At 55.2% G+C, this 24462-nt stretch overlaps 1 protein-coding gene across 1 annotated transcript in view; it reads right to left on the bottom strand.

Annotated features, from left to right (window-relative positions):
- Window positions 1-11592: 11592 nt before the first annotated feature.
- The window catches only part of Gpr107 (G protein-coupled receptor 107), a 52356-nt gene continuing 39486 nt past the window's right edge, over window positions 11593-24462 (bottom strand). Inside the window, exons 15-18 of the mRNA XM_070014847.1 lie at window positions 18172-18221; window positions 16850-16933; window positions 15600-15721; window positions 11593-11735 (exon numbers count right to left, since the gene is read on the bottom strand). Of these exons, the coding sequence (XP_069870948.1) occupies window positions 11639-11735; window positions 15600-15721; window positions 16850-16933; window positions 18172-18221 (353 nt within the window). The 3' untranslated portion in view covers window positions 11593-11638. The remainder of the gene's footprint in view (window positions 11736-15599; window positions 15722-16849; window positions 16934-18171; window positions 18222-24462) is intronic.

The raw sequence follows: 24462 nt of genomic DNA, 5'->3' as shown, positions 1-24462 counted from the left end.
GGGGAATGACAGGAGGAGCACTGGTTAGACTCTGTGGTCGGTCCTCTGTGGGGTCCTCAGCCCTCCCCAGATCTCTCTCCCAAGATCCCAGTCTACAAGTCCCATGCCTTACAGAGGGACCTCAAACTCATCGAGCCCCAAAGTTAACTCGCCACTGTCTCCTCACTCCCCTACTTTCATCCTCTCCTGAATCTTTCTTCCCCTGGGCAAATGGGCCCTGTCACACCCAAAGCCTCCAGATTGTTCTAGCTGTCTGAAACACGCCGCCCCCTTAGTTTTACAGTATTTTGTGTGATTTAAGGAAGAGTCACCGGTAACTCCAGCCACTCAGGAAGCAGGCATCTGGAGGCTCAAAGTTTGAGGTCAGCCTGGGCGAAAAGGTCGTGAGACTCCATTCCAACCCACAAGCCAAGGGTGGCAGTGCAAATGGTCATCCCAGGGGAAGTGTAGGTTAGAAACTCACAGGCTGGTATCAGCCCTGCGCAAAAACTGAGAGGCTCACCTCTGTAATCCTAGCTGCTCAGAAGGCTGAGATCTGAGGATCGAGGTTCAAAACCAGCCCAGGCAGAGAAGTCTGAAGAGCGTCCAGGCCCAGAGTTCAACTCCCACAACCAACTCCCCCCCCCCCACACACACACAGTTGACCCATGGAAGAATAGAGTGCAAATGTGGCCAATAGAAGCTGTGGGGAGCTGGGTGCCAGTGGCTCACACCAGTAATCCTAACTACTCAGGAGGCTGAGATCTGAGGATCGCAGTTCAAAGCCAGCCTGGGCAGGAAAGTTCATGAGACTCTTATCTCCAATAAACCGCTAGAAAAAGGAAGTGGCACTGTGGCTCAAGTGGTAGAGCACTCACCTTGAGCTGAAGAGCTGAGGGACAGCGCCCAGGCCCAGAGTTCAAGCCCCACGACCAACAAAAAACAAAAAACAAAAACAAAAACAAAAGGTTGTGGGGAAGGCTGGACATCAGGTATTAGAAGCCAGGAGTGTGGTTCTGTGGTAGAATGCTTGCCCAGCACACTAAAGCCTATGAGCTTTCTCCCAATCACTGGGTAAAAATCAGAATTATTTCTACATAATTGCATCAAATTGTTTGTGTGTGCGTGCTGGTTCTGGGGCTTGAACTCAGGGCTTGGGTGTTGCCCCTGAGCTTTTTTTTTTTTTTTCCCCACTCAAAGCAGTGCTCTACCACTTGAGCCACAGCTTCACTTCTGGCTTTTTGGTGGTTAATTGCAGATAAGAGTCTCATAGACTTTCCTGCCTGGGCTGGCTTCAAACCATGATCCTCAGATCTCAGCCTCCTGAGTAGGTAGGATTACAGGTGTGAGCCACCCAGCTCGGCTCCATCCATTTTTTTTTTCTTTTTGTCCAGTCGTGGGGCCTGAACTCTGGGCCTGGGCGCTGTCCCTCAGCTCTTCAGCTCAAGGCTAGCGCTCTACCACTTGAGCCACAGCGCCACTTCCTGCTTTTTTTCTTTTTGCTTATGTGGTACTGGGGAATGGAACCCAGGGCCTCATGCATGCAAGACAAGCGCTCTACCACTGAGCCACCTTGCCAGTCCCTCGGCTCCATCCATTTTAACATGCCTTCAAAGAACTAGAGGAAATGCTTTGAGGCTCCCATGCACAAGGCGTGACAAATGTTTAGCCCCGCCCCCTGCTTGGCGGATTGGATCCTTACACATTGTAACTATGTGCCATTATCACATTGTATCTCATAGATCAACCACCAGAGGCTGTGGTGGGCGTGGCTAGGCTGGGCAGATGGGCGAGTCTGTGAGCAGACCCACAGACTGGTACAAATTCATCGCTGAGACCCAGGCACCCGTGGCTCATGCCTGTCATCCTAGCTACTCAGGAGGGTGAGATCTGAGGTTCGTGGTTTGAAGCCAGCTTGGGCAGGAAAGTCTGTGAAGCTCTTATGTCCATTTAGTCACCAAAAAGCTGGAAGTGGACCATGGTTCAAGTGGTAGAGCACCAGCCTTGCACAGAAAAGCTCAGGGACAGTGCCCACCCCTGAGTTCAAGCCCCTAGTACTGGCACACAGATGCACACAGACACGCACACACACAGACTCACGCTGCCTCCTGAGGTGGGGTGAGAGGGGGAGGTGGGTTACTCCCAAACAGGGGCGGACAGTGAGCTGAGCTCAAGCTCCACCATTGCTGGCACCTGCCTGCCACCCAGCCGCCCTGGCAGGAATGTGTGCAGTCCTGGCTTGCAGGGCGGTACCTGGGTGAGGGGAGCAAGCAGGCCGTTACTAGAAGGGCAGGAGAGCAGCCAGGACAACACAGTAGAGCTTGCTGCCAACCTCCTGCCCGCCCCCCCTTCCCCACCAGGGTCCAAAGGCAGCTGGTGGCGGGATTGGCAGCCAGCTGTGGAAGAGTTCAGCCGGGGGAGGGGCAGGACCCAGCAAACCTGGGAACAAGGGGGCAGTGTCTGGGGGCTGCCTTTGTGGGGCCTGGCGCCGGCTCCTCTGCCACCGTCCTCTGCCCTTCACTTTTTAAAGTCTGTACAGGGGGCTGGGAAGGTGGCTCAGTGGTAGAGTGCTTGCCTAGCATGCATGAAGCCCTGGGTTCGATTCCTCAGCACCACATAAGCAGAACAATCCACAAGTGATGTTGTGGCTCAAGTGATAGAACGCTAGCCTTGAGCTAAAGAGCTCAGGGACAGACCCCAGGCCCAGAGTTCAAGCCCCAGGACCACCACCACCACCAAGATCAACGTGGCTGCCCACTGGTGGGTTTTCTAGAGTCTGGCACAGGATGACTTTGCCCCCTTCACGCTCTGTGCTGGGTTGGGGGTGAAGGCCCCTCTGGGACAGGCTTTTGAAGTCCCATGGGGCTGCTTGACCAGATTGATCCTTTCTCTCTCTTTCCCTTCTTTCTCTCCTCTCCTCCTCCTCCTCCTCCTCCTGCTTCTCCTCCTCCTCCTCCTCCTCCTCCTCCTCTTCCTCCTCCTCCTCCTTGCTGATATAAATTTGAACTCAGGGCTTCTCAGCTTGCTTTCTCAGCTGGTGCGCTACCACTTGAGCCATGCCTCCAGCCTGGCTTTTTGCTGGCGATTTGGGAGACAGTCTTTTCTGCCTAGGCTGGCCTCAAACCAAGATCCTCTGGCTCTCAGCTTCTAAGTGGCTAGGAGCTTGAGTTACTAGACACCAGGCTTTGCTTTAGAATCCTAAGTGCTGTTGAGCTCTGGGAAGGTCCCCCAGACTCCCCAGTGCCTGGGGCACGTATCTGCAGTCACTCCATCTGCTGAAGCACTTCACAGGAACAGAATCCAGACCCAACCTGGCTAAAGGGAACTTACTTGTGTAACTCCCAAGTCCAGCAGCCTCTGCCTTCAGGCAAAGGTTGATCCAGGGCTCACCATTATGAGAGGATCTGCTGTTCTCTCTCCATTTCTGCCTCTGCTTCCTTAGTGTTGAAACCATTCTCAGGAAGGCCCTCCAACCTGGGTACAGGAGCAGCTAAGCTTTCTGCATGGTGTTCAAATCCCACTGCGAGTGACCACTATCTCCTCACTCACAAAGACCTGAGGACCAAGTTGCATTGGCTCAGATGGGCTTGCATGGAATTATTATTGTTGTTCTTGTGATGGTCCTAGGCTGAACTCAGGGAGGACCTGGACACTGTCCCTGAGCTTTTTTGTTCAAGGCTGGCACTGTTCCACTTGAGCCACAGATCCGCTTCTGGCTTTTTGGTGGTTCACTGGAAATAAAGAGTCCCACAGTCCTTCCTGCCCAGGATGGCTTCAAACCACGATTCTCAAATCTCAGCCAACTGAGTAGCTAGCATGACATATAACATATACCTTTGACATATAACATATACTTCATACTCCTCTTCTTGAGGGACCCTGGGGACCAAAGCCATGGCCTGTACGCACAGGCAAGCATTCCACTACTGAGCTGCACCCAGGCCGGTCCGTTCATCTCTACACAGTGCATACGTGAATGTTTTTAGGATATCCAGAGTTGTACAACAGGCACAGTTTGGGAATTTTAATCACACACCCCACGATGCTCATACCCCTGAGACTTTATCCCTCTCCCAGCCCTGGCAACAATGAATCCACTTTCTCTCTGGAGTTGTCTGTTGGGAATATGCATGCAATTGGGCTGGTGGGGGACGAGGCATGGGCCTCTGTATGGACATGGAGGAGGTGGCACTTGGCTGTTCTATCCTCTGTGCAAGGTGCCACGCATGTGGTAGCATTGTGCAGGTACTTTATTCCTTTTCATTGCTGAGTACTATCTCACTGTATGACATACCCAACTTTATTTATCTGCATTCTATCAGTGGATGTTATGGTTTGGGTTAAAAAAAAAAAGCCTCAAACCAGGCCAGTTGCTCACACCTGTAATCTTAGCTACTAAAGAGGCTGAGCCTTGAAGATCACAGTTCAAAATCAACCAAGGAATGAAAATCCATGACTCACCACCAACTAACTGGCCCCAGTGGCTCAAGTGCCAGAGTACCAGCCTTGAACAAAAAAAGCCCAAGGAGCTTATCTATGCCCAGAGTTCAAGCCCCACTATGAGTGCATAGACAGACAGACAGAAAGACAAACACACAGGCCTCTGAGTTTCATTCGTTGAAGACTTGGTCCCCAGTTGGGGGTGTTAGAACTGAGAGATGACTGTATCATAAGGGTGCTAACCCCACCAGTGGAGAGCCTTTGCAGTGTACAGTCTGTCTGTCTGTCTGTCTGTTTCCTGACTACTATAGTAGTCAGCTCACAGGCCCAGAAACAATAGAGAAAATAAATGCGCCTGGTTTTCTCAGCTGCTTTGTTAGAACAGTAAAAGTGAACATGCCACACATTTGGGTTGTTTCCAGTTTGGGATTTTTTTTTTTAATAGAAAAAGACCATTAATAAAATGCTATCTACCTAAGCCATGAGTGTTAAGAGCGCAGCTCATGCCTGATGTTGAGGCTGAGCTGCGGTGAACATTTCTACGTACGTGTGCTTGTGCGGACATGTTTTCATTCCTCCCCGCTGTATGCCAAGATGAGCTCCGCTCTTCAGGGGAACTGCTACACTGCATTTCCAGTCAGGTCTCCTCCACAATTGTTAGTACCTGTCCCGTCAGGGCCCTCCTGCCTCCCGGTGGGTGTGATCTCTCACTGGGTTTCATTTATATTCCCTGCTCACATGGATGGTAAGCATCTTGCCTGTGCTTATTGGCCATCTGTATCTTAGTAAGGGGAAAGGAAGGTCTGGGAAAAGCAGGTATCTACATGCGAAAGGATAAATAAAGGTGGACTTTTATTACATATCAAAAACCAGGTGGCTCACACCTGAGATCCAAACTATTTAGGAGGCTGAAATGTGAGGATCCAAGTTGGAAGCCAGCCTGGGCAGGCTGGGAGGCAAGAGGATTCAAAGTGTGAGGCCGGCCTCCGGGTAGCTGGGATTATGGGTGTAAACCACTGAGCCTGGTTCTCTTTCTTGAAATACATGACTTAATTTGATCAAATCCAGTTTGTTTTCCCTTTGGCTGCTGTGTTCTGGCATCATGTCAAGAGGTCTTGAAAACTTTTCTGTGCTTTCTTCTTAGAGTCTGACATGTCAGTGCTTACTTTTAGGCAATCATCTCTTTTTGGACTGTTGATTCAACCTCATTGATCTACATGTTTACACTTTTGCTGGAACCATGTTCTCTTGATTTCTGCAGCTTTTTTGTTGTTGTTGTTGGTCATGGGGCCTGAACTCTGGGCCTGGGTGCTGTCCCTCAGCTCTTCGGTCAAGGCTAGCGCTCTACCACTTGAGCCACAGCACTACTTCTGGTTTTCTAGTGGTTAATTGGAGATAAGAGTCTCACGGACTTTCCTGCCTGGGCTGGCTTTGAACTCTGATCCTCAGATCTCAGCCTCCTGAGTGGCTAGGATTACAGGCATGAGCCACTGGCACCCGGCGATTTCTGTAGCTTTGTAGTATGTTTTTAAATTGAGAAGTGTTCATCAACATCTCCCTCCCCACAAGAGGATCTTGCTATGTAGCCCAGGCTAGCCTCAAACTCTTAATCCTCCTGCCCCACTTTCCTTCAGAGCTGAATAAACTTGTTTCTCTACACGGTTTTTGCTATGCTGGATTCCTAACATTTGAATTTTGTTTTTGCAAAATCTGTAGATCTTGGGCTGGGAAGGTGGCTCAGTGGTACAGTGGTAGAGCGCTTGCCTTGCATGCATGAGGCCCTGGGTTTGATTCTTCAGCACCACATAAGCAGAAAAAAAAAAAAAGCCGGAAGTGGTACTATGGCTCAAGTGGTAGTGTGTTAGCCTTGAGCTGAAGAGCTGAGGGACAGTGCCCAGGCCCAGAGTTCAGGCCCCACGACCGGATCCCCCCCAAAAAACAAAAACCTTGCAGATCTTATAAGGGAGATCCTTATTAAAGAGCAATATTTACAAGAAATATTATCATGCCGGGCGCCAGTGGCTCACACCTGTAATCCTAGCTACTCAGGAGGCTGAGATTTGAGGATCATGGTTCAAAGCCAGCCCAGGCAGGAATCTCCAATAAACCACCAGAAAACCAGAAGTGATGCTGTGGCTCAGGTGGTAGAGCACTCGCCTTGAGCTGAAGAGCTGAGGAATAGCACCCAGGCCCAGAGTCAAGCCCTATGGCCGACAAAGGAAAAAAAAAAAGAAAAAGAAAAATGATCACAATCGTACAAAAAGCAGTTTCTAGCAGGGAAATGGTGAAGGAAAAGCTACAGAGAGCAGCCAGGCTGGGCAGAAAAGTCCAGGAGACACCATCCCCAAAATAACAAGGAAAGGACAGGGCTGTTAGCTCTTTGTGGCTGTGACAAGGCAGCTGGGAAAACCAGAATTCTGGCTCCAACTGCAATTCTCCAGGTCTCAGCCTCCTGAGTGGCTGGATTACAGGGGTGAGCCACCTGCACCCCGCCCTCCCTCACTTCTGAAAATCACCCTGGCTGGCAGGACAAACAGGCAGGAGGCCAGGCAGGGCACCGCTCTAATGTGATGGGCTGGAGGGGAGCAGGGATCTTCGTGGTCACTTCAATGGAGAGCTGACAAGCTGCGCTGCTGACCAAAGGGGCCCCGGAAACACTCGCTTGCGGCCCCGTAATCATGACACCAAGCGGTTTCCGGCCCTTGGTGGCAGGGTGGCTGGCATGAGATGTCCAAGAGCCACTTGCAGAAAGGTGGACGCTGGGAGCCTGGCATGCTAACCAGCTGCTTCCCGTTACCCTGGAGACCACACCATTTCCCTGTATGCCGGACAGGGGCAGCCTAAGGCCCAGATTCTAAGTGGGTCACACGGAGCCCAGAGCCCCTCACACTGTCACCTGAGGTCAGAGGTCAGGCTGGTCCCTTGGCTGGGTGGCCCGTCTTCTCTGGAGATGGCTGTGGAAAGGGCTGAGGCCAAGGGCAGCTGCCACACTGGGCGCTGGACGGCCACTCCTGGGGGAAGGCTGAACACAAGGCCCCACAGCACCAGGGCTTCTTGAGACCCCAGCCTGGGGTGGGGACACATGCTGGGGTCTTACTGGTACAGTCCCGGGCTCACACCAGCCCCAGCACAGGGCTGCGGTGTAATGGGGGTGTACCCTGGCTTGGGGTACAGTGAGAACAGAGCCTTAGGACTTGTGTTGGGGAGGGCTGGGGTTCTGTGGTGATGGCCTTGGCCATGGCTCCCTCTTGCCCCCACCCCCGGGCAGGGCCGTGGGCCCCGGTGCGTGGTACTCAGGGTGGCAGGAGTCACTGAGGGGGCACTGTGCGCCCTGCGCGGGGGCAGGGCTGAGGCAGGCTGCTGGGCCAGGGCCACGGGGCTGGTACACAGCCATCAAAGCCGCATTCTCAGGCCGGGCGCTGGTGCATCACACCTGTGATCCCAGCGACTCACGAGGCAGACCTGCGAATCTGTTTGAAGGCCGGCTGGGCAGGAGAAGTCTGAGACTTTTTATCTCCAATAAACTACTCAAAAAGAAGAAAAATCTAGAGGTGGCAGGCAAAGACACAGACAAAAATACCCCCAACTGCATTCTGGAAAGGTGAACTTGACTGTCTGAAAGACACCTCAGCTTCAAATACTCCCACAGCAGCATAAGGAGCTGCGCTAGGTGCTGGGGCAGGCCGACCCTTCCTGACGCCCGTGGGCTGTGCGGCTGTGCCCTGGGGCAGGTCCTGCCTCCGGACACGGCTGTCTGCCCCAGGGCGGGGAGAACAGGGGGGCCACGGGGTTCAGGAGGCCTACGGCTGTTGGGGGAAGGGTGGGAGCATGAGTCAATTCAATGAACGAAGTCACACGGGGGGGGGGGGGGGGGGCAGGAGAAGGCCGCCACCCTCCCCTCTCCATCTCTCACACACATTCCCAGCATAGAATCTTTATTGTACATGTTTGCAGCACAGCAAGAGTTCACCCACCCATGGCCCCGCCAACCTCGCACCCATTCCGCGTGTCCATAAATACTCGATGACCATCAGTGTTAAAAATACCGAGCGCCACTCCCGCACCCCCCCCCCCCAGTGAGACCTACTTCTGGGCTCTAGACTGACTTCTACCGAAGTCACATGACTAGGAAAAGGCAATTTATAACCTTCAAAAGCCCTTTGAGAAGCCAGGAGTCTGCTGTGCACAGGTCCAGGCTCCTGCAGCAGCCAGAGCCGCTCCCCTCTGCCTGCCACTGGCCTCGCTCGGCACGCGTGCCGCGACCGGGGAGGGGGGGGGCAGTGAACGTGCACCTCTGCCGACCCCTGCCACCGCCTGCTACCTGCTCCCCAGCAACCCCGCCAAGTCCTCAGTGTCCCTTGCTTGGGCTCCGAGGGCCGCGCCTGCCCCCCACGCAGGTGGCGACTACCTGAGGGTGGGAGCTCTCAGGGCTGCCAGCCACACCCCAGGTGAACCCCCACCGGACCCCCCCCCCCCCCCGGGTAAACAGGATGTGCAGTGATCCAAAGAAATACCCCGTCATAAACCAAGAGGAACCGGGTCAGCGTCTAAGGGAAGGCACTAGCACACTGAATCCTACGTGGGAGACGCAGCTGCCATCAACCTGGACTGTGGGGAGGCTGGGCCAGGGGTCAGAGAGCACGGGAAGGACGGACACAGGGCTGGAGGTGCTGACATCTCCCCTGAAATGCAGCAGCTGGGGCGGAGGCGTGAGGCTCTTAAGAGCTCCCTGCTCTCCTGGCGATGGCACTGGGCCAGAACTGCAGCGGACAGCCCAGGCTCCCAGCGCCTTCCTCAAGGAAAATGCCTGGGGGGCGTGGCAGAAGCCATGTGCAACCCAAAGGGATGTCCTGCGGTCTTTCTTGGTCCGCAGGACTAGCTTTTGGCGTGGACTGGTAAGTGTAAGCAGGACGGGCATTCAGACGCAGGAGCTGACAGTGGTCCCGAGCTGTCCCCTGCGGCGCCTGCGCACAGCTGCGCGCGGAAGCACTGCAGTGCATCCAGGCCTTCCCTAGGCGGGAGCCAGGGCGCAATCGCAATCAATAGGTGCAGGGGGGAGGGGAGGGAGGGAGGAGCTGAGAGAAGAAGGGGGAGAGAGAGGGAGGGTAGAAGGGGAGGAGAGGGAGAAGAGGAGGGAAAAGGAGGGGGAGGAGGGAGGAGAGGGAGAGGCTGTGAGCCAGGACATGCAAATGCCATGGCACCTGAGGGGCCGGTGCTGCGGTGGCTGGTTGGACTCTTGGGGGGGGGGGTTCTTGAAAGGAAATGAACTGACTCAGCCACGCGTGGAGCAAGCTCCCCGCAGGACAGCGAGCAGCCCATGTGGCGGAGGCCCAGTGAGCTGAGCGAGGGCAGGGCAGGGCGGAGCGGCGCCGGGCTCCGCTGGCGCTTGCTGTCATTTGGACGGTGCACAGCACTCTGGGAGCAGGGAGAGGGAGGACACCAGACTATAAATACCGCAGGGGCTCGGATGCGTGCCCCAGCTTTCTGCCCAGCTTTGCCACTGGCACGGGGCTCTGATGGGCCTAGGGCTGGGGCAGGCCAGGAAGGCAGCCGGAAGACAGGCGCTGGGCAGCTGCTGGTGGGTCACAGCTACTCAGTGCTGGCAGGAGGAAGCTGTGGGCAGGGCAGAATGGAGGGTGTGAGCGCGCTTTCCCATCGAAACTTGGTGTTTGGTTTTCCTCACCAGCCTGATCTCAGCTCTGCTCCAGAAGAGCGAGACACGAGCCGGAGCATTCAGCCATCGCGGTACTGAGTGCAGAGGCATGCAGGCACGCAGGCACGCAGGCACACAGACGCAGGGCGTGGGGAGGCTCCCCTGCGAGTCCTCAGGCTGCAGCCTGTCTGGGCTGGGCCCTTACTCTCTCTGCGCTCACTAGCTTCCGTGCCTCCACCTCCAGGAAGCCCCTCTGGAGGTGAGGCATCATTGCCCGGTGTTCTTGCTAGCTATCTAGTCAACAACCTGCTGGCAGGAAATAGCACATGTCCTGGGAGACAGAAGTCTCCCGCCTCCTGTCACAGAGCTCCAAGTTTACATGTACTAGCGTACCCTTCCCGAGACCGAAAGGAAGACAATTCAGTGCTTTCTGGATGTGCCTCACCAACCACACAGGACATAGGCCAGCATGGAATGGAAGTGGGGAGACCCCCATAAATCCTGGGGCTCCTGACTGTACCCGAGGGCCCAGTCCTGATGTAGGTGCAGCTCACCAGCAAGCTGTGCCAGGGGACAGGGGACAGGGGACAGGGCTTGATCCTCTCACTCGGACGCTGCCACGGCATCCTCTTCTCTTCAAACGGAAGCCCGAACGAGACCCTCTGCTTCCTCAGAGGTCTGCACCCCTGACTCTGACAGCAAATGCTGTGTGGGGTCTGGGGTCTGTGGTGCTCTCCTCCCAGGTCCTGCTCGGCTTCTTAGCACCAATTTGCCCGCACTCAGTGTTTCTCTAGCCCTACCTTTCCTGCCCCCCAGCTGCTCCCGAAGGAGACTTCCGCTGCTTCTCCTGCACTCTGGTCACAGGATGCAAGCGACAGGGGAGGCCACCGCAGGCCTCCAGGGAGAGCCCACGGGACACTTTTTGGCTTAGAGATACACGTCTTCCCCGTATGGAGTGGTACTGGTCAGAAAACCCATTCCACAGCAGGGTCACGGCCTGAGGCGCCCGCTGGCCCTGGGCACGACACAGCAGGGCCAGGCCCGCGGCCAGCTCCCTGTCACTGTCACAACCTGGAACAAGGTCTGGGGCAACTGAGGGTTGGGGAACGGGCAAATGCTACTGGCTGCACTGGGCACTCACCTTGCTTTCTACAAGAATGGCATTTTTGTCCCCCCTCCCCAATTCAAGGACATGGGGTCCTCCTGGACAGCCGATGTCCCCCGAGTGACGCCGTGCGCCGGGCAGACACGCCGCCGCCCCCCACCCCGGGTCTCTGTGCTGCCCTTGGCCACCAGGCCTGAGTCAGACTGCCGATGGAGAAAGGTCAACTAAAGACAAGCACCCTCTTCCTCGTCCTCCCCCCGGAGGACGGACCTGGCTGTCTGTGACCAGCCGCAGATGTTTTCCCAAACGAGCCCGAGGAGGTGTCCCGGCGCTGCTTCTGGTCACAGCTCTGCGGTCACCATCCGGAGGGGCCCAGAGTTCACGGCTGGGACCTGCTCTTGCTCACCAATAGGACTAAGGAGGATTAGAAGTTTACTCTGACAGCGCTTGAGGGCCAGCTGTCACGCGGTGCCTTCCCAGTCCCCTGGGGCCTCCACGCTGCCGTTGGTCACCTTCTTGACCTTCTTCATATTCTCCATCACTCCTGACGAAGTCACTCTGAAATAGGGAAGAAATCAGGCCAATTAGAGAAGCCACAGGTCTTGTAGCCAAGAGCGTCGCCACCATAGCGCAGTCAGGGTCGGGCCAGGTGCCGGCGACTCGTGCCTGTCAGCCTAGCCCCCCAGGAGGCTGAGACCTGAACCTCAACGCCAGCCTGAGCACGAACATCTGCAAAGCAGCAAGGAGGCTGTGAGACTCCTTCTCCATTACCCAGCAAAGCTGAGCTGGAGGCGTGGCTCAAGTAGTAGAGTACCAGCCATAAGCAAGCAAACTAAGTAGGAGTGCAAAGGACTGAGTTCAGAAGCAGTCCTCAAATCACCGTTCCAGTTTTTTTGTTTTTTAAAGAAAGAAAACACGTCAGAGTTTTCTGGCGAGCCTCTCTCCTGGCTGGCTACGGAGTGCTGGCCAGGTCACTCGACCTCTCTGAGCTTAATAAGGAACTCACTTTCCAGAATGGTGGTGAGGGAGGGAAAACGGGGAAATGTGCCCTGCCGACTGCGGACCAGTTTTGTTTTTTTTCTTTTTTAGCCAGTCGTGGGTCTTCAACTCTGGGCCTGGGCACTGTCCCTCAGCTCTTCATTTCAAGGTGAGCGCTCTACCACTTGAGCCACAGTGCCACTTCTGGTTTTCTGAGTGGTTTACTGGAGATAAAGAGTCCCATGGATTTTCCTGCCCGGGCTGGCTTTGAACCGTGGATCCTCCGATCTCAGCCTCCTGAGGAGCTTGGATGGCAGGCGTGAGCCACCGGCTCCCGGCTGTGGAACCAGTTCTATGTGCTGTGTGACCAGGCTGGGACACGGCTGTCCCACAGCCAGGACTTGGCTCCCCGCATTGCACAGCCCCCAGTCTGTAGGTGGCACACATCTCGGGCAGGCTGACCGCCACACACGATTCCCAGTCAGAAAGGCCAGTGCCGGCCAGCCTCAGAGGCCGGTGCTGCGTCCTGACTGCGCCCCAACTGTGGAAGAAGGCGCAGGGGCTTTTAGCACACACGGGTGCTGCCTTCTTGAGGCTGCTACCCGGGAGCTCCAGCAGGGGGCCTCGTTGGGCCGTCAGTGTGGGGCACGGAGGAAGACCATGGGAACCAGGAGGTGAGCAGTGAAAACACTGCGTGGGCCTCCGTGGCCTCGGGAACGGGGGAGGCCAAGCTCTGCACAGCCAGGCCCACCGGTACTGCCTGCCCAGCCTGCTCTCCCCATCAACAACACCAACCCCGCCACCAGCTCCACTGGCCACCCCGCTGCCACGCCCTCCCCGCTCCCTGTACCTACAGCTGGACCTCATGGCCTTAATGGGCCCAGGGTCAGGCCCTCCGCATCCAGGGGCCTGGAAGAGACAGGACTGCACAGGCGCTGTCCAGTGCTGAGCTGGGCCAGCTGTCCCACCCCCCGCCAGCCTCCATCATGCCGTGCTGCCATGACTACTTGGGCTTCCTCAGCTCTGCTCCTGTCCACAAGAACCCCCTGTCCTCATCTTTCTCCTCTCCTGGCTGGCAGCTGTTCCAAGCTCCGCCCCCTCCCACCCTAACCCCAAATGGGGTGGGTTCCCCGTGGCCCGCTTGTGCTGTGCGGCTGGGGCTGCTGCTCTAGAGCATCCTCTGTGGGCTGGGGCCTCCCTCACGGCAGCAGGCGGGGATCTGCATGCTACACGCTCGCCACAGGAACCAGGGCACCTGCCAGCAGAGAAGGCTGACAGGCTGATACAGCTCAGGACACAGCCAGCAGAGGGAGGGGACTGGCCCCCAGTGAAGTGGGGGATGGTGGGGGCAGGGTGGATGCAATGTGGAAGGCAGGAGAGGCAAGCCTGGCAAGATGAAGAGCAGTTTCAAGAGAACATGGGCAGATGGAGAGAGGAGACCCTGCAGCCAGGCAAGGTGCAGGGACTGGAGCTGGAGACTAGGGAGGGGATAGGAGTATGGGCTGAGGGAGCCCCAGGGGACATGTTAGGTGGGGTGCGGTGGGGTTCCAGCAGCCTTGCAGTGCTTCCCTGGGGTGCTAGGTTCCACCCAAAACCAGAAGGGGACAAGGACCAGTGCCCACACCACCATCACCACCCGCACGCAGCACAGCAGTGCCCGCTGCAGGCTGCTGTCGGACGGCTCAGGCTGAGGCAGCCCTGGGCGTATCTGTGTTTAAAGCGGCTACATGGAAGGGCCTGGCTGGGGGATGATGTCCGGAGTCTCAGCATGCGGGGCGCAGCGGAGGGCCAACGGCTGTCCCGAGGATGGAATTCTAGACCAGAGCCCAGGGAGGCAACGTCCTGGCCCTGGGCCCACCCAGGCATTTCCCAAGGGACAGAAATAACGAGAGCATTAAAGCTGTGCGGAGCACAGAAGGTGCTACACCAAGTCTGCTTCTTAAAAGCTCATCCAATACTTTTCAGGTTGCTGAATTTTTTACAAGCCTCTCGGCAACACAGGCAAGCCCAAGGAGACACAGAAAAGCAGTCCGGGGGCACTTTTGGTTCTGTCCCTCCAAAGAGAAACACCGAACGAACGTCCCTGAATGTCCCGATTCACTTTCCTCGCTGAGTTAAGGCACTCTGCCTCCACCACGGACCCGAGTGCATGCGTGCCCCTGGTCATGCCACCCACCCTGCACACACCCTGCTCCTCAGCGAGGGCCTCCCTCCCCCCTGCCACTGCAGAGCTCCACGAAGCCAGGAAACACTCGTGATGAAGTGCTCCTCCCGTCCCAGGAGGGTAAACTGATGCCACACCAAGGGCCTAACTCTCCTTGCTCTAGTTCCCAAGTCTGTTGGCATGGGCACCTTCCCTCGCTCCCTTCATCTTCCTCGCTGAATGAACACACACAGGCTCTTTGCTGAACTGTGAAATACCATCAGAGAGAAGCAAACAGCACACCAAAGCTTCCATCTCTGCAGCCTCTCTTCATCACCCAGGGCTGAGGCAGACATGGGGGCCGGGCACTCCTCCATGACGTTGCCATTCAGTCCAGCGGAGGATGCTGGGAGCAGGTCACTGGCCATGGAGAACCTACCAGGCCGCAGGTGTGTCTGCACGGCACGGGCTGAGCATGCTGTTTTCAGTTAGCTACAGGGCTTGCTCACCAGCCAGCGGGGCAAGGCAGGTGCTCAGATCTTGCTACTTGTGCCAAGGGCTCCTGCTGGTCCCCACTATGGGTAGACATGCTTTCTTACTCTGCACAGCGACGCGCTCTCAGGGTCCCCCTGCAGAACTGGCTTCGCTTGGGCCCCGCTGGAGCAACCGGCCTGAAGAACTGTCAAATGCCAGCTGCCCTGGCAGCCAGGCAGGGCTCAGTGTGGGCTGAGCCTCTGCCTCTGAACTGTGAAATGACAAAAGGCCAGGGCAGTACAGCGGCTCCTGGCAGCTGAGGGACCTCAGGCTGGACCTGACCGTCAAACACAGCATGACCCGGCTCATCAGACTCAGAGCCACCAAACAAGGACACTCATCGCCACTTGTCATTGGAAACGACTGCCCTTTCCCCCAAACCAGGACCCCAGAGCCCTGCCCTGTAACGCAGGGGTCAGAGGCGCTGCGGCAGCTGCGAGCTGCCAGTCCCCTGCCACAGTGTGACTGGGGGAGGGGCAGACTCGCAGGACCGTGAGGATTCCAGGCAGAAGCCACCAATGGCGGGCCTGGCAGCCTGCTGTCAGCTGTCTCCGCACGCGCTGGCCCCACAGCACTGGGAGCAGGGCAGCGATGACCACTACAATGGCGAGCTCCGCCATTCCGTCCTGACAGGACGGAGCAGGGGCTGGCCAGGAGGGCTCGTGCCCCTGTCCAGCGGTGTGGGAGGGCGGTGTCCACCCCGTCCCGGGCTGCTTTCCCCACACAAAGGGAGCCGGTGAAGGAAGAAAGGGAGGAAGGTATCTTACACGGATTCCATTTCCAGGTCATCTTCCTCCTGAGACAGCTGCAGGTAAGGGTTATCGGAAGCCGGACGGAATTTACACCCCGTCAGGACAAAGAACACCAGTGTGGCAGTTTCATCCAGGAGCTGTGAATTTAAAAACCACCCCAGGTCATCAGAAAGCAGCGGAACTAAACAATCCGACATTTCCCCAGCGTCTCTGCCCGCCAATTACCAACTCAGCATTTCCAGCTCTGAGCTGACACTGAGGAGGCATTACTTAGTCTTCTCAGGGAACTCCCACTTTCTGTTTTGAAAATTAGTCTCAATATGTAACTGGGCAGGTCTTGAACTCACAATCCTGCCTCAGCCTTCTGGGTGCTAGGGTTCCAAGTGGGCACCACCGTACTCAACTGCACTGTACCTTTAGGAGACTGTTTAATACCCTTGCTGATCTATCGTGGTTAAAGCATTGAGTTGAATTCTTCAAGAACAAAGGTTTTTGGGCTGGGGGTATGGCTCAAGAGGTAGAGCACCTGTTTAGCAAGTGTGAGTCCGAGTTCAAATCCCAGCACTACTGCCTCCCTCTGGGAAAAAACAACAAAACAACCAAAGGTCTCTAAATCATTTGGTGGCTTCCCCTGGCAAGCTAATCAGTTCTACAATTTTGCGAAGAAATGTTACGATTAGGCCAGGTGCTGGTGGCTCATGCCTGTAATCCTACTCAGGAGGCTGAGATCTGAGGATCATAATTCAAAGCCAGCCCAGGCAACAAAGTCCATGAGACTCTTATCTCCAAATAACCACCAGAAAACCGGAAGTGGTGCTGTGGCTCAAGTGGTAGAGCGCTAGCCTTGAGTTGAAAGATAGCACCCAAGCCCAGAGTTCAAGGCTCATGACAAAAAAAAAAAAAAAAAAAGTAATAATAATAGTAATACAGCATGAAAAGGAGCTCTGGATTCTGAACTACTCTAAGCTTTACAACTGAAGGAAAAGGCCACATCTCATCTAAGTTCTAATTACACTAGGCAAATCTTACTCTCTCTACTTGGTTTTCTTTTTTTCTTCAAAGACTTAAGATCAAAAAGCAAGACCAACAGTATAATTGTTTCCAGATTTCTCATGCACCCCAGCAGCTTTCCTGGATAAACAGCTAATCTTAATTGTAGACTAGAAGCAATAGGAGGTCTTCATGGTCATTTCCAGATAGCAGAAGCAATCCTAAGACTCAAAGCTTAGGCCCAGACCCCACGACGCCCTGAGCACACGGCCTACCTGATAGAGCCACTTCCACTGGAACGGAACAGCAAACTTGAGGAGGAACGCGATGATCCTGGTAAAGTATATGTAACACACGATCTAGGACGAGGAAAGCAACGAGGAGAAAATCAACAGAAACCACAATACATTTCTTTTCCCCAACAAGTAGCTTTCACAAATGAACTGTGAAAAAGAAAACGGAATTACCCAAAGAAAATCGTTTGATATAGGGCTAATTCATAAATGCTTCAGACAGGAAGAGCCACTGTGACTCACTGTCTCTGGGTGACTGAGACACTGACCACAGCCACTACCAGGGCACGGTGACCCCTTCCCCATCTAGCCACAAGCGAACCCTCGGCCTCCTATCAGCGGAGGCTGGAAGGAAGCGTTGGAAGTTACGACAGGGAAACCAAGGCCCCACAAGGGCTATGTGGCCTTCTGGTGTCATCGCCCGCAGTGGTGCAAACACTGAGGACTTAGGACAGGTTGAAACCATGCAGGACTGGGGAGGAGGCCTCCATCTCTCCTCCCTGGGATGGAGACTCCATGTCTGGCCTTGATTGCAGACTGTGCATTGGACCTGATACACTCGGGCAGCCAGAAAGGCTCGCAGTCAAGCCAGGCACAGGCACTATGTGCACCATGAGTGTCAAGAAAGGCTCCAAAACACCTGTTTTGGAGGATGACATAAAAACCCATGCGGTGAAGTGAACTGTCTAACTCTATTTTGCTACTCAAGTTTCTGGACAGAATTGTTCAGAGATGGTCAATGCTACAAGCACAGACAGGAGACCTGGAAACTTCTTTTAGGAGTCAGGAAGTGAACACTTGAAAGATGCAGATCATACACATTGCATGGAATCACAGCCCTCACAAGTTAAGAGGTCTGGTTTGGTGGAATGCTACGGAGCTACCATGCCCCTCGCTGTCCAATGCTTGGTTTCGCAAAATCTGCAGGCCTGCCTTTTAAGAGAGATCCTTATTAATCGGAAGTATGAGAAATGTTATCTCAACGGTATGAAAGCGGCTTCCTGAGAGGAAAAGGGAAAGAAGGGAAAAGAAAGGCTGCGGGGATCACAAGGCACACCCTGCTTTCCTAAGGGATTCAGGAGAGCAGGTGGCAGACTGCCTGCGGGTGAGGGTCTGCCCAGGCCACACTCCTGATGATTCCGTCTGCACACCCAGCACGCAGTACTCTTTTAAGTAGTTACAGCACATCACAAATACTCCGGGCTTGTGTTCCCCACAAGGGGACAGTCCAGGGAGCCGGCAGACTGGCTCCCACCACATCTCTGCTTGGCTCACTGATAGCTGAAGGTTCCTGTTTTACTCACCAAGACATAGTAATGTCTGAAAAGTTTCAGCTTCGCTAAGTTAATAGCAGCTAGAGAGAGAGAGAGAAGAAAGAAAAGGAAAAGCTTGTTAACTTCTTCTTAAACTCCTGGGTTCAAGTTACCTCCAGCCCCAGTTACCATAGCACCTGGACTTTCTCATTTTCAAAACCTTGTCCCCGTCAGACCCCGTCTGTCCACAGGCTGAGTCCACACTGAAAAGGAAACCTTGGGTAGTTCTCCTCACCATCAGCAGGGAAGGGGGCACGCATCAGCAGAACGGGTGCTACTCAGGATCCCTTGCTGTCGGGGTACACCCCACCACAGAAACCACTAGATATCCCTCAGGCCTCGGATCCGCCCAGAGCCAGAGCCCTACCACTGGAGCTGGAGGGAGACTGCCCCCCACAGGCTGCCCAGGGCGCCATCTGGGCAAGCTCCCACCAACCAAGGCACCAACGTGGCAAATTCAATTAACCCTCAGGTGCATTGCAAATTCGACTTCAGCTTCCATTACGTGCCTCACAATAAGCTGTTTGAATGCAGCCTGCCAGGGGCAGGCAAGGTCAGCCCAGCCAGGATACCCAGCTTCCTGACACAGCCCACGGCCATGCAGTATTGATGAGCCCCGGGCAGCCTGGCTCCCTCCCCACTAGCCGCCCTGCCATTCGTCACAACCCTCCTGCGGGAGGCAAATTAATTTTGCTTAACAGCATTCAATTACTGATTCCGCTTAAGAACGGGACTGTGGGTGGCAAAGGTTCGGATTTCCTCCCCCTACCATGGGGGGGGGGGGTGGGGAGTAATCAAGCTTAGGAGAGAAATTCCCGGAATTGTAAATTATCTTCAAGGTGTTTACCAGTTGTGAAAGGACTTCCTACAAACTGAGTGCATCCATTAGGTGGGGGGAGGGGTTCAGGAAGGTTTCCGGGTAATCCTGGCACTAGGTCAGGGAGCGGGGATGGGCTGGGACACATGTGCATACACAGTGCGGGAAGAAGGGGGATCACAGTCCACAGATCACCAAATGGTATCTCTTGAAACATGTCCGGGAGACTTTTTTTTTCTTTTCTTTCTGGTCGTGGGTCTAATTCTGGGCCTGGGCACTGTCCCTTAGCTCTTCAGCTCAAGGCTAGCGCTCTACCACTTGAGCCACAGCGCCACTTCTGGCTTTTTCTGCTTATGTGGTATTAAGGAATCGAACCCAGGGCCTCATGCATGCAAGACAAGCACTCTATCACCGAGCCACCTTCCCAGCCCACTTTTTTTTTTTTAAGGTCTGAGACCCCCCTCAAACTCAAACTCAGTACCTGTGGCTTTTGCTCACTAGCTAGCACTCTGCTAGCAGAGCCATACCTCCAACCTACTGGGAGACTTTTAAAGTCTGGTTCTCACCCTTTGTTGTGTTAAGTTACTACACAGTACCAGCCCCCGACCTGTGCCAGGCCTGGGGTATAAGCAGGGCCCTGGCAGTCAGGGCTTCCACCCTGCCAGAGTTAGACACCCAGTAGACAGCACCGATGGGGAAAGGCCCAAGGATGGCTCTTTCTATCCAGGGGTGAGCGAGGCGTCACAGAGAGTAGAGCTAAGATGCACTGGACTGACTAGTCAGAGTGCCCATTGTTATGATCCATCTGTGTCTTCTGCTCCAACAGCCACATTCAATGCGAGGACTGGCCAGGACCCCACTCTGCCACACAGCCAGATACCAGATGAGAAGTGCAGCCTCCAACACAGGCAAATACATCTTGAACCAGCTCTGCACTAGTGGGTCAGCACCTCGGAAGGCTGACATCTAGAGAATTGTAGTTTTCAAAGCCAGCTTGAGCAGAAAAGTCTGTGAGAGACTATCTCCAAAATTACCAGCAAAAATCTGGGGTGGAGGTGTGGCAAGTGATAGTGTCCGCCTAGCAAATCTAAAGCCCCAAGTACAAACCCCAGTTCTGAAAACCACCACTACCACCAAACAAAATGAAAGAAAAGAAAAACAGCTGGCCACCAGTGGCTCACACCTGTAATCCTAGCTACTCCAGAGACTGAAATCTGAGGATCACGGTTCAAAGCCTGCCTGGGAAGTAAAGTCCGTGAGACTCTTATTTATTTATTTATTTTGTCGGTCATGGGGCTTGAACTCCAGGCCTGGGCGCTGTCCCTCAGCTCTTCAGCTCAAGGCGAGCGCTCTACCACTTGAGCTACAGCGCCACTTCCGGTTTTCTGGTGGTTTATTGGAGATAGGAGTCTCATGGTCTCTCCTGCCCGGGCTGGCTTTGAACCGCGATCCTCAGATCTCAGCCTCCTGAGTAGCTAGGATTACAGGCGTGAGCCACCAGCGCCCGGCCTCCGTGAGACTCTTATCTCCAATGAACTACCAGAAAACTGGAAGTGGTGCTGTGGCTCAAGTGGTAGAGCACGCACCTTGAGCTGAAGAGCTCAAGGACAGCGCCCAGGTCCAGAGTTCAAGTCCCACTAACGACCTAACAAGAAAACATGAACACCAATTCTTTCCTCTGTGAATGATTCAAATATCTGAAAGGTGATTTCTGAGCTCTGCTTACTAACAAATCCTAACAAGACTCCCGGTGTGCCTGAGAGCTGCCAGGCATGCAGAGAAGAGTCAAGGTTCATTCCCCATCTCAGCACCAGGGTTGGGAGGAGAAAGAGAGGAGCTGAGAGAAGGCCTCGGGCAGGCGCAGTAGCAGGGTGAGTGAGTTAGCAGAACAGGGTCTCCCAAACATGAGAGGGCCTGGCGGGGAGGGCCAAGAACCTGAACTTGTCCACCTCATTGGTTTTAGGGGCCCAGGGATCTTTAAGAGAAAGAACCAAAAGTAAGAACCCATGGAGTCAGAAGTTCTGGTGCCTAGCAGCCCTCTGAAAGGGGTGTGGACAGGGTGGGGAGCAGCGTGTGGCTGAGACAAGGCAGGGCAATGGAAGAAGTCTTAAGACACAGTCTGATGATCTCTTTCCTTTCCTTCCATGGGGGAAAGAATGAAGGGAGCCAGCAGGCTCTCAGAGGACGATGGGGGCCAAGGCCCTGAGGTTCTGATGGTCACGTACAGGAATGTGCACAGAATGCGCCACCCCAGCACCTCCTCACATCGCCTGCCACTGTCATACTCCTTGGGCTGAATGCTCTCCCGAGGAGGCAGGCTGCAGATCCCCACTGGTGAGCCTGCACAGCAGAGAAATGCCACTACGCCCAGGTGCCATGCCATCTGGACCAAGGGACCTTGGGAACAGACAGTGATTCAGTATACACAGAGCTCCAGTGGTTTCCAGCCAAGGTACGGCACCTGTGTAGGGCTGCTGCTGGCAAGGAGCAGGCCTCTGCAGCTCAAGCCCTTGAGCAGGAGCTGCCACAGCGAGCCTCTTCATGGAGGAGACACAGGCCATTACGGGGCTGGCACACAAGCAGCGGACGGCTCCTGGTCAGCACGATAGGCTGGACGGTACAGTATTAAAATCGGTAGGATTATACGGGATTCGTCAACACTAAAGGTGGCATTTACTGTGTCATGGCAGCTGCCACAACTGGCAGGAATCCAGGCCCTAGGAAGCTAAACCAGGGCAAATGGGAAGCGGGAGTGCGGAGAGCCAGGTTCTCTGAAAGAAGCCCTATGAGGCCAGGGCAGGACAGGGCAGCCAGCCCAGGGGCCAGTAGCCAAGAAGCAGGGTGCAGCGTGGAACCCCAAGTCTCCCTGGATGGCGGAGGTTGACAGCTGGCTGCCCTCTGGCCACCAGGGGAGCTGGACTCCCTTGGGAGCTGGCCTGGCTATTTCTGACCCTGCCTCGGAGCAGCAGCAAATATGGTAAAAGAACGAGCAGGGAGAGGAGCCAGAGGCCCGCACTCAGCCCTGCAGCCTGCAGCACAAGGCACAAAGGAGGCCCCAGTGACCTGAGAGCGTATCTAGGAGCAGATAGCCAGGCAGCCTCCGATCCCACGGCATCTGCTGGGAATACTCAGAGGACCCGATGGAGGGGAGGGCCAGCCCCCACCCTCGCTCCAGGAGCTTCTGCCGGTTCCTCCTCCTCTGGATCAACCAGGAAAACGGTGACGAGGCAGGCAGAGGAGAGCCTGTGAATGCTCAACACTGGCCAGTGCAGTGTGCGTGGTCGCAAGAGAGCTGGGCCTCCTCAGCTCACCGCATCTTCTGCCCCGCACCTTACCTCACCTCACCCCCTCCCTGGCTCTCTTAGGTGGGCTTAGGATGATGCCCAACATTCAGGGAAGCGGAACATGGCTGCCATCTCCCACACCAGCGCCCCAGGCCTGGTCAAAGTGAAGTGAATTACTCAGTCTCCCAGCGCAAGAGAAGCCAGTCTTCAAGCCCCGGGCCACCTCTCCGGGAGGTAAACTAATACCACCCACACCTCACACTGAGACAGCGACTCAAAGCTCTGAACCCACTGGCGGTTAAAGGCAATGCAGTCATGATTCCAAGTGCTGGTGCTGCCCTGGTGCTGCCAGCAGGCTGCTCTGGAAGCTAGTACCGCGTGATTCACGGCACGCGCAGAAGCAAAGGCCCCTGACAGAGAAACATTCCCCACAAGTTCTTCCCCGGGCACGGAGAACAGCTTAAAAACATCCCAGCACCCCAGCACGCCTTACGCTCAGCCTCGTGCCTTTCTCTTAGCCTCGTCCCCGCCGCGCACCAAGGGAACAGGAAGGAGTCAACACAAAAGCTGAGGAGAGGAGAGGATGGCAGAGCCTGGCTGGCAACCCACCTCCAGCTCTGCTCCGCCTGGGATCCAGTTAAGCGCTGGCTCAGCAGGCCCTGCAGGGGGATGGGGGAACAAGGCTCTCCTCCACAGTCATGAGCAGTTGCTGCAAGGCAGGGTGAAGACCACACAAGCCCCGGGGCCACACTGACCAAAGCCTTGAAGAGGAGATCCCTGACAAATCGACACAGTGCATGTGCCGGGAGCAGCTGTGGGAAAGGTGGAGATAAGAATAATGAGGTAGAGGAGCTGGGAAGGTGGCTCAGTGGTAGAGCGCTTGCCTTGCATGCCTGAGGCCCTGGGTTTGATTCCTCAGCACCACATAAGCAAAAAGAAAAAAAGCCGGAAGTGGTGCTGTGGCTCAAGCGGTAGAGCGCTAGCCTTGAGCTGAAGAGCTGAGGGGCAGCGCCCAGGCTCAGAGTTCAGGCCCCACGACCAGACCCCCCCAAAAAAAATGTCAGACGAGGGCTGGGAACGTGGCTCAGTGGTAGAGCGCTTGCCTTGCATGCATGAGAACCTGGGTTCGACTCCTCAGCACCACATACACAGGAAAGGCCAGAAGTGGCACCGTGGCTCTAATGGTAGAGCGCTAGCTTTGAGCTGAAGGGCTCAGAGACAGCGCCCGAGTTCAAGGCCGACAACAACAACCACAAAAAGAATCTGAACCAGTGTCCAGCTCCCCCCAGCAAACTGCTTCCAAATACACCGCCTGCAGCCCTCACACACCAGGAGATTCTGGACAGACAGCAAGGTGGCTAAGTCAGCTGCCCTTCTGTGTGCTGTCTTGTGCTTCAGGGCGGGTGAACTGAGGCATGCAGAGGTAACCACATGGAACCAGCAACTGGCTCTGTGCTCCACCGTCTGTCCTGAGGGTGAGCCCCCACGCCCCCCAGCACAGGCACACTGTTGGCGCCCTGCGACTGCTGCAGCTACCCCATGTCTACGCGTCACCTGCGGGTGCTTCCACAAGGGGTCATGGCCATGACGCTGGAAGTACCATCAACAGAACCATTTTAAGGGCAGAGTGACATAAGCATTTGTGGATCAGCTCAAAGTCATTCCACTCTAATTCTCCCTTCTCTCAAAGGGTTGGGGTGCCTGTGGAGGAGAAATGGCACCCAGCTTGCCTGCCATACCATCTCTTCTCTGAAGAAGTCCCCTACCGCCACCTTCTGGGAAACATGGGGAACTACCTCGCAAACTCCCATGAAGGAGCATCAGGGCTTGCGGTTTTTCACTATATACAGGTGCTGGAGGACAGTGAGGACTATCTAGAGCCCCACCTGCCATGCCTCTACCTCAGGCCGATCCTAGACTGCCACTACCTTATGGGAAGCAAATGAGGGGCAGGAAGGAGTCCGAATGAGGATGAGGGAAAAGACACTGGTGAGGAAGCTACAACACAGCTTGCCAACTGGGAATGTAAAACATTTTACAGTGTCTGCAGTTGGATAGTAAGAAAAAAAAATGCCACGTGCTGGTGACTCATACCTGTAATCCTAACTAGTTAGGAGGCTGAGATTTGAGGATCGAGGTTCAAAGCCAGCCCGAGCAGGAAAGTCTGTGAGACTCTCATCT

Source organism: Dipodomys merriami, unplaced genomic scaffold (assembly GCF_024711535.1).
Source record: "Dipodomys merriami isolate MVZ:Mamm:240054 unplaced genomic scaffold, mDipMer1.0.p SCAF_11, whole genome shotgun sequence".
Classification (NCBI taxonomy): domain Eukaryota; kingdom Metazoa; phylum Chordata; class Mammalia; order Rodentia; family Heteromyidae; genus Dipodomys; species Dipodomys merriami.
The sequence above is the reverse complement of the archived record's forward strand: the minus strand, read 5'-3'. Positions and strand labels throughout refer to the sequence as shown.